Source organism: Gossypium hirsutum, chromosome A13, assembly GCF_007990345.1.
Source record: "Gossypium hirsutum isolate 1008001.06 chromosome A13, Gossypium_hirsutum_v2.1, whole genome shotgun sequence".
Lineage (NCBI taxonomy): Eukaryota > Viridiplantae > Streptophyta > Magnoliopsida > Malvales > Malvaceae > Gossypium > Gossypium hirsutum.
Window position 1 is genome coordinate 107,583,299 of NC_053436.1, and position 15,480 is coordinate 107,598,778.

Consider the following 15,480-nt stretch of genomic DNA (forward strand, 5'->3'; position numbering starts at 1 on the left):
AACCCAAATTTAAAGTGATCTAATTTGGTTAAGGTTTATTAGGCTTTAGTTATTAAATGAAGTATGGGTCAAATATGTATAGACACTCTAATAACTAATTTCTAATTGATGATGGATTGATTAGAAATTAGGGTTAATGTGCAAAAGTTATATATTAAGGTTATGATCCACAAATTATACATACGTAACTTTTCTAATATCCCTCTTTAGAGAAGAGAGAGCCACCTTTTCTGAATTACTTGTGTGCTAATTTGGAAGACCAAAACAATAAGATTCGAAGATTTCAAGAAATTGATGGATTCAAGTATGCTTCCGCATCTAGTTTTGTTCTTGATTTATTCTTGATGGTCTGACATGATAGATCCTGATTTGTTAAGTTTTATATTAGATCTTGTTTTAACCGTTCTAACAAGAGAAACAAGAGAAATTCAATTTGTAAATTGAGAATTTATAAAAGTATGGATAAAAGCTAAATCTTCTAACCATTAATATAAGCAATGGTTTTTTTTTTACACAATTGCAAAATGTTAATAAAGTAAACCAATCAAATTTCACAATCCTTAAGTTACCATAAAAAGTTATTTCTTTCCCCTTCTTTTCCCTTTAGCCATCTTCTCATTAACCAAATCCTCTCCCAGTTTTCCATTTGTATCGTACAAATTTATGCATGCATATTTTCACATCCAAATCCATTCCATTTCCATTGTAAGCCCTACCCAAATGAATGTTCATAGTGATTTTCGTCCCTAATCCGAATTGTCGAACATTACATCATCGCGCCGCTTCTTCGGGTTCGCTTCAGGGTTTCCTCTCCTCATCATTGCCACAAATTCATCATAGTTTATCTTTCCATCCTGCAAATAATTCACGAATTTTTTTTATGTAAGTTAAACCTTTCTCTATTAAGAAAATGGAATATGTATGCATGTATGTGTATTGCTTACATTGTCGTTGTCGACTTCAGAAATGATTTCCTTGATGTCTTTGCCATCGTGCATGCCATATTCACGGATAGCTTGTTCTAGCTCTTCTATCGTGATGTACCTAAATGTAAACATATCGATAGCATTAAGTATTGCGATCAATAGATCATAAAACAGTGATCGTATCATTGTGTTTCGATCGTTGTTTAGTTCCTAATTGTTATTACTATCGTTACCCGCTGTTGTCTTTATCGAAGTGTTGGAAGGCACGGTACAAATGTTCTTCCCGATCCATTCGGTTCATATGCATGGTGGCCGTGATGAACTCTTCGTAATCTATAGTTCCGTTGCTGTCCGCATCCGCCTTTTGTTATAATAAACAAAAAAGAATGAAGGAGTTAGGAAAAGAAAAACACCATATATATAGTTAGAAGGGGCTTGGTCGCTCAAATATTTGAAAATTCTAACTAGGTCCCTTCAAAATTTTTAAAAATTCTAAATAAACCTTCAAATAGTTTTAAAAATTTTAATTAGACCCTCAAATTTTTGAAAATTCTCATTAATCCTCTCAAAATTGTAACATTTTTAATTAAGCCCAAGTCCGTTTGGAAATTCTTATTAAACTCCTTAAATTTTTGAAATCTTTACTTAGACCCCTGAAAATTTTAAAAATTTTATGTAAGCCCAAAACTCCGCTACCATATAAAGTTGCACTATTGAATCCTTGGAAACAGAACTTACTGCTTCCATTAATTGTTTAACTTCATATTCAGTTAGCTTCGTTCCTTGCTTCGCAAGCCCTTGCTTCAATTCTTCGAGCGTTATCGTGCCGCTGTTATCGGAATCTATGGTCTTGAACATCTCCTTCAACCCCTGGATTTCTTCCTCCGATAAACATCCTGCAATGACCTGCAACAACAACAACAAGAACAATTTCATGGTTTCATACAATAATATGAACCTATCTTAACCTTTTAACCAATGGGGTGTGTTTTCAATGAGGGGTTTTAATTAATTTTACCCTTAAAGCAACTTTCTTGAAATTGTTCATTGCTTTGAACTGTTTGAGCCTGGCTAAGACTGCATTGTCAAGAGGAATATCAGGTGCTTCACCATCCTCTTTAATCCATGGATGATCTGTTGGGTGGCCATACATTTACTCTGTCAGATTTTTTCGATTGCATCGTATTTATCACAGTCGATATTATGTTCGGTTACTAGATAATTAGGTTAAAAAAGGGCATATACTTACTTAGAACTTGTTGTGCTGTTAACCTTTGCTTGGGATCCAAGTTTAACATTTTGGTAACAAGATCCTTTGCTTGAGGTGAAATTGCAGGCCATGGATCACTTTCGAAATCGATTTCCCCACGTAAAATTGCACTGAAGATTCCATTTTCGGATTCTATCATAAAATAATTGTCTTAGTTTTCAGGGTTCAAAATAATCGGCATCAATTGAGTTAGTGTCACGAGTCAATCGAGCATCAAGTTAATTTAAGTGTTTTCTATTTATATATTATGTCCCTAACTGAGTTGGTGTCATAAGTTAATCGGGCATAAATTCAAATTGGAAATGACTAAAATACCCTTTTATATACTAAGTAAATTACATTATTATGAAGGTGTTTTCTACACTATAAGTTAAATCTCTAACTGAATTGGTGTCACGATTCAATCGAGCACTAACTCAACTTAAAAAAGACTAAAATACATTTATTCTATACAAAGTAAGTTACATTATTACGAGGGTTTTTGTATCTTTTTAAAATATTTTTAGGGGTGTAGGGCATAAATTTTTCTTATGGGGCTAGAAGTAAATTATAAATATTTGAGGGTGCCAAAATGAAAATTTACCATTATACTATTATATTATTACAATTTCTAAAGTGGTTCTAAAGTAATTCTACCTATTTTTAGGGAAGGGCAAGGCCACTGCAAACCCTTCTAGCTTCGCCATGAATTTTTTTCACTCATATCATAAATGTGCCATACTCTAGTATATATATATATATATATATAATTAGTTACCTGCCCAAAAGGGAGGAAAACCACATAGAAGAATATACAACATAACACCAATACTCCATATATCAGCTTCTGGTCCATATTTCCTCTTCAATACTTCTGGTGCAATATAATATGCGCTACCAACAATGTCCTTAAATACATCACCTGTTCGGAAGGCACCAAGTTAAAAGAAACCGAAATCGACCCCAATGAAAATTTTAATAAGATTATGTTTTTACCTGGCTTGTAAAAGAGTGATAGACCAAAATCCGTAGCTTTGAGTGGTGAATTTTCCTCTTTGTTCAACAACAAGAAATTTTCAGGCTTGAGGTCCCTATGGAAAACCCCCATGGAATGGCAAGTATGGACGATTTGAACAATGATTCTAAGCAAAGAAGCGGCCGCACGTTCACTGTAATGGCCTTTAGCAATGATCCTATCGAAAAGTTCACCGCCAGCACATAGTTCCATCACCAAATGTACCGAATGTTTGTCTTCGTAAGCTCCTTTGAGTTCCACGACATTAGGTTGTCCCGTCAAATGGTGCATGATTTGAACTTCTCTACGAACATCCTCGATATCTTCTTTGTTAACGAGTTTCCTTTTGGCTATCGTCTTGCACGCGAATTGCTCGCCAGTTACCTTATGGGTACACAAATAGGTAACCCCAAATTGTCCCCTACCCAATTCTTTTCCAATGGTGTAAGTGTTTCTCACATCTTCCATAGGACGGCATAACACGGTTCCAATTGGGTTAGGCTTGGGAGTAGGCTTAGGAGAAGCTTCCTCTGATGGTGAAGCCGGCGGTTGTGTCGGTGAGGCTTTCGAGAAACTTTCGTTACGGGAACAAATGCTAACGTTACCATTGTTTTCGGGGGAGGCGACGCCTAATTCGTTTGTCAGACTTTCGGGGTTGCCTCGAGAGCAACAATTCCCCATGTATGGTGGGGGAGATGAAGCACTCGAGACAAAAGAAAGGGTGATGAGGGAAGGGATTAAACTTAAACAAGATAAAGAATTATTGAAATTTTGATTGGGGTTGAAAGGAAAACAAAGTAAAAATAAGAAAAAATAGTTTGTGAAATTTAGGAATACACCAGCTTGATTTGGGGTGTACAAATTTTTTATGGTATTGATAGTGAGGGATTTTAGGATTTTTGACTATGTTTGAAAATCCAACATGTTTTATGGACAAGGTCCTGAGGATTTTTAGGACAAATATTGAGAAAAACAAAAACAAAAAACATATTTCTCATCCTATGATCTGTGACTTCTATTAATGACGGAGCTATTGTAGGGTGTATTCTCCGTTACGGTAGAAAAGTACTTTTGGGTCAAAAATGTCGTTTCACCATAGCAATAATAAAGAATAATTGGTTTTTCAGTTAAAATTGCATTTCCACCCGAACACAAAGTTGGGATTTAGGCATATTTACTTTTGGTTTTTGTGTTTAAAAGTGAAAATTATCAAAATACCCTTATTTATGTTAACTATTTAAAAGGTATATAAAAAATTAGATTAATTTATATTGTATATATAATTATATATAATTATTTAAATATTATTTATTATATTTAATTTTTAAAAAATATTTTATTATCATCAAATTTACAAATAATTTATGTTAATTACTTAAAACGTATTTGAAATTTATATTTCATATATCATTATATTAAATTTTTAAATATCATACAACTTAATTAATTTTTTACTTTCTACTATCATGTCTAAAAATAATATTTTAACTTTCAACAATAAATTTTGGCAACAATGGAGAGCACTAAAGATTAACAAATACATTTTTCATAGCACATTTCTACTGTACTTTTCAAAAGCATTTTTTTCTTCTAAGAACACTTTTCAACTGCAAAAGCAATGGAGAACCAGCCTTAAGAGTTGGCTATCGTCTTGCTAATACAATTTTCTCTATACATAATTCTATTGGTGAATGTACCTGATGTTGGATCTTGTTCCCTTAGTGTAGTATTTCAGTTTATGTATACTTGTAATTTTTTCAAATAGATTAATTAATAAAACAAAATCATGAATTACATTTATATACTTTATATGATTGTCCTCATATGATTTTTGCACGTAAAGTAAAATAAAAACAAATGTTACTCACTGATTGTGTAATGTTTATGTAGCGACGTAAATTTTGGTTTGGGGGTCGCTATTGTGGCGATCTAGTGAAAAAGTTTGGAAACTGAAGTTCGATTTAAAAAAGAGGGAGTCGCCACCGATCCTTTTCCTAGGTGTGATCGGACACTACAAATTCTCCTTTTTAGAAACTTTATTTTTTTCTAAAAAGGTAGTTTTAGGTCTGCGTGAAAATCCAGAGAAATTAGGGTTCGGGAGTCGGTTACGCGCGAGGAGGTATTAGCACCCTCGCGACGCCCAAATTGGTATCTCGTTAACATGTGTTGTCTTGATTTCACAAATACGAGTTCAAGGTAAATTAATCATATCGATTAAAGTGTTGACACCATTTTTGAATGAAAACGGGTCGACTTGGATTTAAAAAGAATGAAAACGGGAGTCGCCACCAATCCTTTTTGACGAGGTGTGATCGGGTCACCTCAAAAAGTGGTTGTTTTTAATAAATGATTTAATTTTATTAAAACAACGATTTTGGTCTACGAAATTCAGAAAATGAGTTCGGGAGCCGGTTACGCACGAGGAAGGATTAGCACCCTCGATACGCCCAAAATTGGTACCTAGTTGATTAATTAGTGTCTTAGTGTCGAAAATTGAAAATTTGAAGAGTTTTAAAAAATGCGATCCTTAAAAGAAAATCTGATATCGTGAATTGAAACATAAGATTCTCTTGTTCCGAAGGAATATCACATCCAGCACGTTAGGACACGATACTCTAACCATCGAAACCAAGATCACCTTATAGTTTAATGAAACCAACTTTGAAGCTTTAAGAGGATATTTGGCTATTTAGTCAAACGAGAAATCGAAACCCAGCACGTTAGGGCACGTTTTCTCGAGTTTCCAAACGCGAAATATTGCCTTATTTAGAAAAATTTTCCTTTTGGTGTTTAGTGTCGATGCTTGAAAAACAATAACGAATACAACAAGGTGAGCAAAGTAAAATGAGTAACAACAATGCAATAGGCAAAATGAAATGACGAGGCGATTACATAAACAAAGCATACAACTAAATAAATAGAACTAACATTTTAGAAAAAGCACTAGTGTACATGGATAAATAAACATACACCAAATAACAATGATGACAATAAATACAATTATGTAAAAATATATATATATATGCATGTATAATTTAAAGCCATAAAATAAGAAATATATAAATTACAGAATATGAAAACATAGATAAGTATGTACATATATGTAAAATCGGTAATATTATAAAAAATGTAAATGTGTATTTATATATTTACAAATCGTGATTATATAAAATATATGTATGTGAATTATAAAATATGTGAAATATACGAAAAGCATTTTTAAGAGTATAAAATATATAAGTATGTATATGATGTAAAATATGCATAAATATATGTAAGTATATAAGAATTATGAAATGTGAAAAATATATTTAAGTATGTATAAGTACGTATATATACATATTATAAATATATAAATATATAACAAAGCATAAACTAATAATAATAATAATAATAATAATAACATTGGAATATAAAAGAAACGTACATAAAATTAATAAAATATTAAAATAAAGTGAAATGAAAAATATTAAATACAAAAAAATATATGTGTATACACATACGTAATAAAAATATACACTAGTACATAATTATAATAATAGTAATACTAATAATACTAATAATATAAAAATAATAAGGATATTTGATAAAGATACAAAAATAAACGAAAAAAGGATTAAAATCGAATTAAAAACAAAGTTGTAGGGCCAATTTAAAATGAAAACAAAGAAAAGGGACTTAATTGTAACGCGCGTGCAACTTGGAGGGTCAAAAGCGCAATAAACCCAAGTATTAAAACGCTGCGCAGCATGGGGGACCAGAATGAATTCGGGGCGAAACCATGGAGCCAGATTAAAAATAAAGAAAAGCTTGATTGTAAACTCCCGAAAAAGCGGAAGGGCTAAAAGTGCAATTAGCCCTTCCAAAGAAAAACACGCGGATCCTCCCTGGTGCGGGTCGGGTCGACCCGACCCGCGTTCAAAACGACGTCGTTTTATTTGTTTAAACTGGGGGTCCAAAACGGTGCGTTTTGACCCCCTATAAAAGTCAAAAAATTTCAAAAAAAACATTTGTAGAGCTGAAAGGAAAAAAAAAGAAAAGGGAGAGAGGAGAGGGGAGCTCGGAGCGATTTCCGGCCAAGGGGGGGTCACCGGACGGCCACCGGAGGCTCGCCGGCGCCGGCGCCGGCCACCGCGAAGGTAAATTTTTTTTATATTTTTTTTGTTATTTATTCTTGGCCTTAAAATGTATAGATCTTAGGTTTATATTAATAAAAAGGTATAGATATGTTTGTAGAAATCGAAAGAAAATGTATGAAAAAAAGATAACCTTTTCGTTTGCCTTTCCTTTTTCCCGAATGCTTGCTATCTCAGTACTGAGATCTATGTTTTTTTTTAAAGTTCTAGCTTCTGTTTTCTAAAATACCCGAAAACAAACAAAAAAAAAACCCCCTGATACAATTTTGATTCGGGTTTTATAACCCATTTTCATCCTGTTTTATGTTCTGTCTCTTTGCATGGGATGGGCACAATGGAGGTGACAGAGGCATGGTGGTACAGAGGAGCAGGTGGCCGACATGGTGGCATGGAGAGCTGGGCGTGGCAGACGAGGAGGCCACGCGAGGCATGCGGCGCTAGGGTTTGGGGGCATCTTTCTGCCGAAAATGTTAATGCTGTCTGGGCTGGGTTTTAATTTTTGTTTCGGGCCATGGGCTACATTGGGCTTGTTATTTTCCTTTGTAATTGGACTGTTGTTTATATTGTTTTAATATTCGGGCCTGGGCATAAAATTGGGCCTTACAGCTGCCCCTCTTTGCTTGTTATCGTGTAACGAGAACAGAGCAAAGACTAAGAAAGGCCAATTTTGCCCGGGCTCGTCGAGTTTTGACTTCTTTTGGTGCTTCCTTTCTTCAAGTAACCTCATTCTAGTCCACTGCGTCTTATGATTCTTCGATCTGCTCTACTGCAACTTCAGATACGCCTTGTAGCTTCAATCTACTCTGCTACGATTCCATGGGGATGAGATTTGTGTTTTTAGTCTGCTCCACTACTATTTAGGGAGATAAGACTGTGGTTTCGTCTGCTCCGCTACTGCTTAGGGAGATAAGACTGTAATCTCCGATCTATTCACTGTCAAATGCAGGGAGATAGAGTTATCAGCTTCAATGTACTCCACTGTAGTCACAGGGAGGTAAAATCTGCCATCTTTGATCTTCAATCTATTCCACTGTCAAATGCAGGGAGATAGAGTTATCGGCTTCAATGTACTCCACTGTAGTCAGGGAGGTAAAATCTGCCATCTTGATCTTCATCTATTCCTGCAATACAGGAGATAAGTTATCGCTTCATGTACTCCACTGTAGTCAGGAGGTAAATCTGCCATCTTCGATCTGCTTCGCTGCCAACTACAGGAAGGCAAGATCTACAATCTTCGATCTACTTCACGCCAATACATGAAGATAAGATCTGCTTTCTTCGATCTACTTCGCCACCAGTATGGGAAGACAAGATCTGCATCGTCGATCCACTTCCTACCAATATAGGAAGACAGGACCTGCTATCTTCGATCTACTTCACGCCAATACATGAAGACAAGATCTGCTTTCTGCGATCTACTTGCCACCAATATGGGAAGACAAGATCTGCATCTTCGATCCACTTCCTACCAATATAGGAAGATAGGATCTGCTACCTTCGATCTACTTCACGCCAATACATGAAGACAAGATCTGCTTTCTGCGATCTACTTCGCCACCAATATGGGAAGACAAGATCTGCATCTTCGATCCACTTCCTACCAATATAGGAAGATAGGATCTGCTACCTTCGATCTACTTCACGCCAATACATGAAGACAAGATCTGCTTTCTTCGATCTACTTCGCCACCAATATGGGAAGACAAGATCTGCATCTTCGATCCACTTCCTACCAATATAGGAAGATAGGATCTGCTACCTTCGATCTACTTCACGCCAATACATGAAGACAAGATCTGCTTTCTCGATCTACTTCGCCACCAATATGGGAAGACAAGATCTGCATCTTCGATCCACTTCCTACCAATATAGGAAGATAGGATCTACTTCACGCATACATGAAGACAAATCTGCTTTCTGATCTACTTCGCCACCATATGGAAGACAAGATTGCATCTTGATCACTTCCTACAATATAGGAAGATAGGACCTATTTACGTCTAGTGTTTAGGATGACATGATCAGAGTGGATCAAATGCTCCTAACTAGATGTGTATGAATGATATTTGTAGAATGTCATGAGAATGGTCCATTTTTAATGCTTAGGTTGTCATTCCTCATTGTTCATCAAGGTTCCATCACTGATGCCTTCTTGTTCAGCCAGTACCTTTGACAGAAAACCTAAAGAAATAGACGCTATTTAGACTATCATTTCTCAAATGTTTCCAACCCTTAGGTTTGGTTAGTTCTAAACAATAGTCCTGTTTCAGGTCCTCGTATTATTTAGAAACTTTCAGAGTAATATGCAGAACTCCTTCTGCATGTGTATTGTCAGTCCATTAATCGTTATTTCAATGAAAAATGCTTGAAAAAGATTATCAAAATGGACAAAATGAAATTTTGTTGAGAGCAAATCTCTAAACAAACAAATCAAGATAGCAAATTTTGCTGAGATACGAGATGAATAAGATGAAAAAGATTATCACAATGAATAAGATGGAACTTTATTGAGAGCAGAGCTTTAAATGAACAAATAGCAAATTTTGCTAAGATGTAAATAAGATAAAAAAAGATGCCCCAGATATCGCAGCATGAGCTTCTCTGCACAAACTCTGTGTTTAGAAGTCCTAAAAGACTTTGTTGATGCCCCAAGATGTAGCATCTCTCCTTCTTGTTAATTCGGAGAAGACAAAACTACTCTATGCCTCATCTTTGATCGAAAATTTGAATTGCCCATTCCTGGGTTTTCAATTCAAAGCCCCTTTGGTCTCAAGGTGCCCTTTGCGGGTTTTCGCCTTGGCCTCTCCCTTTTTTTTTTTTTTAGGCAAAGTACCTCTTCACTGAATCCGAATTCACAGGATTGGGCAAGCTTTTGCCATCCATCCCAGTTAAAATTAATGCCCCTCCTGAAAAGGCCTTTTTTACTACATAAGGTCCCTCCCAGTTTGGCATCCACTTTCCTCTGAAGTCCTTTTGTATGGGAAGGATCTTCTTCAGTACCAAGTCCCCTTCATGGAAGTTTCTAGGACGAACTTTCTTATTGTAAGCTCGCATCATTCGTTTCTGGTACATTTGACCATGACGGATAGCTCTTAACCTCCTTTCTTCAATCAAGTTCAGCTGATCATATCGGGCTTGGACCCATTCTGCTTCGTCTAACTTTAGTTCTGAAAAAACTCGGAGAGAGGGAATTTCAACCTCAATTGGTAGCACTGCCTCCATTCCATAAACCAAAGAGAATGGTGTTGCCCCGGTAGAAGTCCTGACGGACGTTCGATAAGCATAGAGGGCGAATGGCAACTTCTCGTGCCAATCTCTATAGGTCTCAGTCATTTTCCCCACAATCTTTTTGATATTTTTATTGGCTGCCTCCACCGCACCATTCATCTTCGGACGATATGGCGATGAGTTGTGGTGCTTGATCTTGAATTGATTACAAACCTCTGCTATCGTGCTATTATTCAAATTTAATGCGTTGTCTGATATGATCCTTTCAGGCATTCCATACCGACATATGATTTCCTTCTTTAAAAACTTGCTGACAGCTGTCTTTGTGACGTTGGCGTAAGAAGTAGCCTCTACCCACTTAGTAAAGTAGTCAATCACTACAAAAATGAAACGATGTCCGTTTGAAGCCTTTGGCGATATCGGCCCAATGACGTCCATGCCCCACATGGAGAAAGGCCATGGGGAAGTCATGACGTGAAGAGGTGATGGAGGCACATGAATTTTGTCTCCGTAAATCTGGCATTTATGGCACTTCTTAGCATACTTGATGCAGTCTCCTTCCATGGTAGACCAATAATATCCAAATCTCATGATCTGTCTGGCCATTGTGAACCGTTAGCGTGTGTTCCACAAATACCATCATGGACTTCTTCCAAGATCTGCTTGGCCTCCACAGCGTCTACACATCTTAACAGCACCTGATCTTTTCCTCTTTTGTACAGGATTTCTCCATCTAAGACGTAACCACTGGCCAGCCTCCTCAACATTCTCTTGTCATTCTCAGTTGCTTGGTTTGGGTATTCACAATTTTTCACGTATCGCAATATGTCCTGATACCAAGGGTTGTCGTCCTTTTCTTCTTCCTCGTCAATATTACAACAGTGGGCTGGAGCATCATAAATGCTCATTTGGATAGGCTTCACATCCTCTGGTCTATTTACTTTGATCATGGAAGCCAATGTAGCTAAAGCGTCGGCCATCTGATTCTCGTCTCGTGGGAGATAACAAAAAGTGATGTCGTCAAACTCCTCAATCAATTCTAGGACTATCCTTCGGTAACTAATCAATTTAGGGTCTCTTGTTTCCCATTCGCCTTTGAGCTGATAAATTACCAATGCCGAATCCCCATATACCTCAAGTACCTTGATTTTGCGTTCCATAGCCGCGCGGATTCCCATGATACATGCTTCATATTCCGCCATGTTATTTGTGCAATCAAAATCTAGTTTACTGGTGAAAGGATAATGATTACCGTTTGGAGATACCAAGACTGCCCCAATCCCGTTGCCCATGGCATTTGAGGCTCCGTCAAAATTTAATTTCCAAGTATTGCCTTCTTGTGTGCTCGCTTCAGTAGTTGCCACATACATCAGATCCTCATTTGGGAAGTCAAAGTTCAAAGGCTCATAATCGTCCAGGGCTCTACTTGCTAGAAAATCTGCTATCGCGCTCCCTTTTACAGCCTTTTGATTCACATAGGTTATGTCAAATTCAGATAGTAGAATTTGCCATCGGGCCATCTTTCCGTTTAGAGCAGTTGACTCCATCATGTATTTCAGAGGATCTAACTTTGAGATTAACCAAGTCGTATGGTACAACATGTATTGTCTCAATCTCCGAGTAGTCCAAACCAATGCGCAACATAATTTTTCAATTGGCGAATATCTCGTTTCGCATTCAGTGAACTTCTTACTGAGATAATAGATCGCTCTTTCTTTTCGTCCTGACTCATCATGTTGGCCGAGCACGCACCCCATGGAATTCTCAAATACTGCCAAGTATAGTATCAGTGGTTTGTCAGGGCAAGGTGGCATCAGTACTGGGGCGTTGGACAAGTAATGTTTAACTCTTTCGAAAGTTTCCTGGCACTCCTCATCCCATACACCTGGATTGTGTTTCCTAAGAAGACGGAATATGGGGTCACATTTCTCAGTTAATTGTGAAATGAATCGAGCGATGTAATTTAGTCTTCCTAGGAAACCCCGAACTTCTTTTTGAGTACTTGGCGGAGGTAATTCTTGTATGGCCTTAACTTTGTCTGGGTCAATTTCAATTCCCTTTTCGCTAACTAAGAATCCTAGCAATTTTCCTGATCTAGCCCCGAAAGTACACTTGGCTGGGTTAAGTTTTAGCTGGAACTTCCTTAACCTCAGAAACAGTTTTCTCAGAACTTGCACGTGTTCCCTTTCTGTTCTGGATTTTGCGATCATGTCATCAACATAAACTTCTATCTCTTTATGCATCATATCATGGAATAATGCTACCATGGCTCTCTGATACGTTGCTCCCGCATTTTTCAATCCAAAAGGCATCACTTTATAACAAAACGTCCCCACATCGTTATGAATGTGGTCTTCTCCCTGTCTTCAGAAAGCATCTTAATTTGGTTGTACCCGGAGAAACCATCCATGAAAGAGAACAGTGAGTATCCGGCCGTGTTGTCTACCAAGGTATCGATATGAGGCAGTGGGAAATTATCTTTTGGGCTGGCTTTGTTCAAGTCTCTGTAGTCCACACACATTCGCACCTTCCCATCTTTCTTAGGAACAGGGACTATATTGGCTACCCATTCTGAGTACTTGACCACCTGTAAGAAACCAGCATCAAATTGCTTCTTGACTTCTTCCTTTATTTTTAGCAAGACATCAGGCCTCATCCTTCGAAGCTTTTGTTGGACTGGTTTGCATTCTTCCTTTATAGGCAATCGGTGCACCACGATATCAGTACTTAAACCTGGCATATCTTGGTAGGACCATGCGAAGACATCTTTAAACTCTTGAAGCAACTCAACAAGGTCTCGCCTTGTTTCCTTGGCAATGCAAGCGCCAACTTTTACCTCTCTGCCCTCTTCTAAGATCACAACTTCTACTGATTCCTTATAGGGTAGAATTTGTTTTTCTTCTTCTTCCATCATTCTTAACAAATCCGGAGATAAAACGCTGTCTTGGTCACCTCAAAATCTTGAGGATTATCTATACTCATGTCTTGCTCAAATAGAGACTCTGAATTAGTAACAGGTCGCTCATCTCGTTGATATCTGAAGACCTGTTATTGGAACAAATGGAGGCCCAAATAAAAGAATCTAAGAATACTTGTATGCATAGTATGATTATAAAGGGATGAAAAGAATGAAAGAATATTTGCTCAAGATGAAACTGAATGATAAGTTTTCACTGAAATTAGCTTTTGGACATGTGCCTTTTACAAAAGATTCTTATCACCCCCAGGCTTAGGGCAACAAGTGTTCTGAATATTACTCTAATTAGTTCTAAATGTTACAGGGATCTCTTCTGCAGTCCAGTTATTCAAACACTTCCAGGTTCGTAAGGACGAATGCCCGATAAATTCCTTTCCACCCTTTCTTCCGCGGATATGGCATTGATGTCCAACCTCTCAATCCTTCCTTCTGTAACCTCATCCTTCTCTTCAGGGTGGACAATTCCCCTGAAACAAAAGTCTTAGATATATGAGGAAAGGTTATCGGTCCCCACTTGCTTCTATCCCGCCCAAATGTGCTCTTCTCTTTCTTGCTTTTTCTCCATCTCCTTCCTCCTTTCCCTCGCATTAGGCTTATATCCCAAACCATAACGGTCCTGTTTGTTAACTAGGATCGGTACTCCGACCCTTCCCTGGAGGTATTTTCCCAATCCTCTTCCAGGCAATGCTCCCTTCCCATCGTTAGTGTAAGCTCATTGACGTAGCTTTGGATATCTTAGGCTCTGGGATTTTGCTCATCTCGATGACAAATGTGGCATTTACGAATTCCAATGATCGGAATGAACATTCTATCGCTTCACTATCAGCCTCTATGTATGGCATATCATCGGTGACTGATGCAATGATGTCTTCTTCTGCACCTATAGTCACCAATCGACCCTCTATCACCAATTTTAACTTTTGGTGAAGTGACGATGGTACAGCTCCTGCAGAATGGATCCAAGGCCTCCCCAATAGGCAATTGTAAGATGGTTTAATATCCATTACCAAAAATTCCACCTCGTATGTATTTGGACCAATCAATAGAGGTATCTCGATTCTCCCCATCACTTTTCTCTCAGTGCCATCAAATGCTCTCCTATATTTTGGCATGATTTCATGTGAGAACTATCCACAGGTAGCCTGTTTAATGTGGACAGGGGTAAAACATTCAGGGCCGATCCATTGTCTACGAGTACCGCCGGTAGTATACACCCTTGCAACGGGCAGTGATGTGCAAGGCCTTGGTAGATCCCATACCACCTGGCGGGATCTCATCATCGTTGAAGAAGATGAAGTTATCGGCATTTATATTGTTAACCAGGCGATCCAATTTGTTCACTGAGATATCTTTAGCGACATAAGTCTCATTTAGCACTTTTACCAACGCATTACGATGTATCTCTGAACTTAGAAGTAACTCGAGCACTGAGATGCGAGCGGGTTGCTTATGCAATTGTTCCACCACGCTATACTCGCTATGCTCAAGAATTTTAGGAATTCTCTAGCCTCATTTTCAGTCACCGGTGTGTTAATATGCGGTTCAATTCCGGTCGTCTTCGTTTTATCTTGTTCAACCGCCAAGGCTTTTCCTTTTATAGGCTCCCTTTTTGTATTTCCCAGGTCGTAACGTTTTCCACTACGCGTATAGAACCTACGTCATTACCCTCTTCTGAAGCATTTATCGGGTTCTCCTCTCCCGTGATCATCACATTGCAGTCGTAATTCCAAGGAACCTTTTGCTATCATTGTAAGGAAAGGCTACAGGTTTTTGGATTATGACCCTTGGCGCCAGTTGTATTCCAGATCCTGTACTCGTTGGCCTTGAAATAATCACCACTGGGTGATTTGGGGCCTTTCCCGTAGGCCCCTCCTCCGAGGCATAAACTTCTCCATTTTCAAGTCCTTTGATCTCTTCATAAAATTCTAGCTCTTTGTTGTTCATCAGAT

General features: G+C 37.8%; 1 protein-coding gene across 1 annotated transcript; it reads right to left on the bottom strand.

Annotated features, from left to right (window-relative positions):
- Nucleotides 1–432: 432 nt before the first annotated feature.
- Nucleotides 433–4,021, bottom strand: LOC107943437 (calcium-dependent protein kinase 34). The gene is made up of 8 exons (XM_016877194.2): nt 3,172–4,021; nt 2,954–3,097; nt 2,176–2,328; nt 1,945–2,060; nt 1,665–1,832; nt 1,160–1,287; nt 945–1,044; nt 433–854 (listed from the first exon to the last, which is right to left on the bottom strand). Exons 1-8 carry the CDS (start codon nt 3,869–3,871, stop codon nt 747–749), a joined length of 1,617 nt encoding a protein of 538 aa, XP_016732683.1. The 5' UTR covers nt 3,872–4,021; the 3' UTR covers nt 433–746.
- Between the last annotated feature and the right edge of the window lie 11,459 nt (nt 4,022–15,480).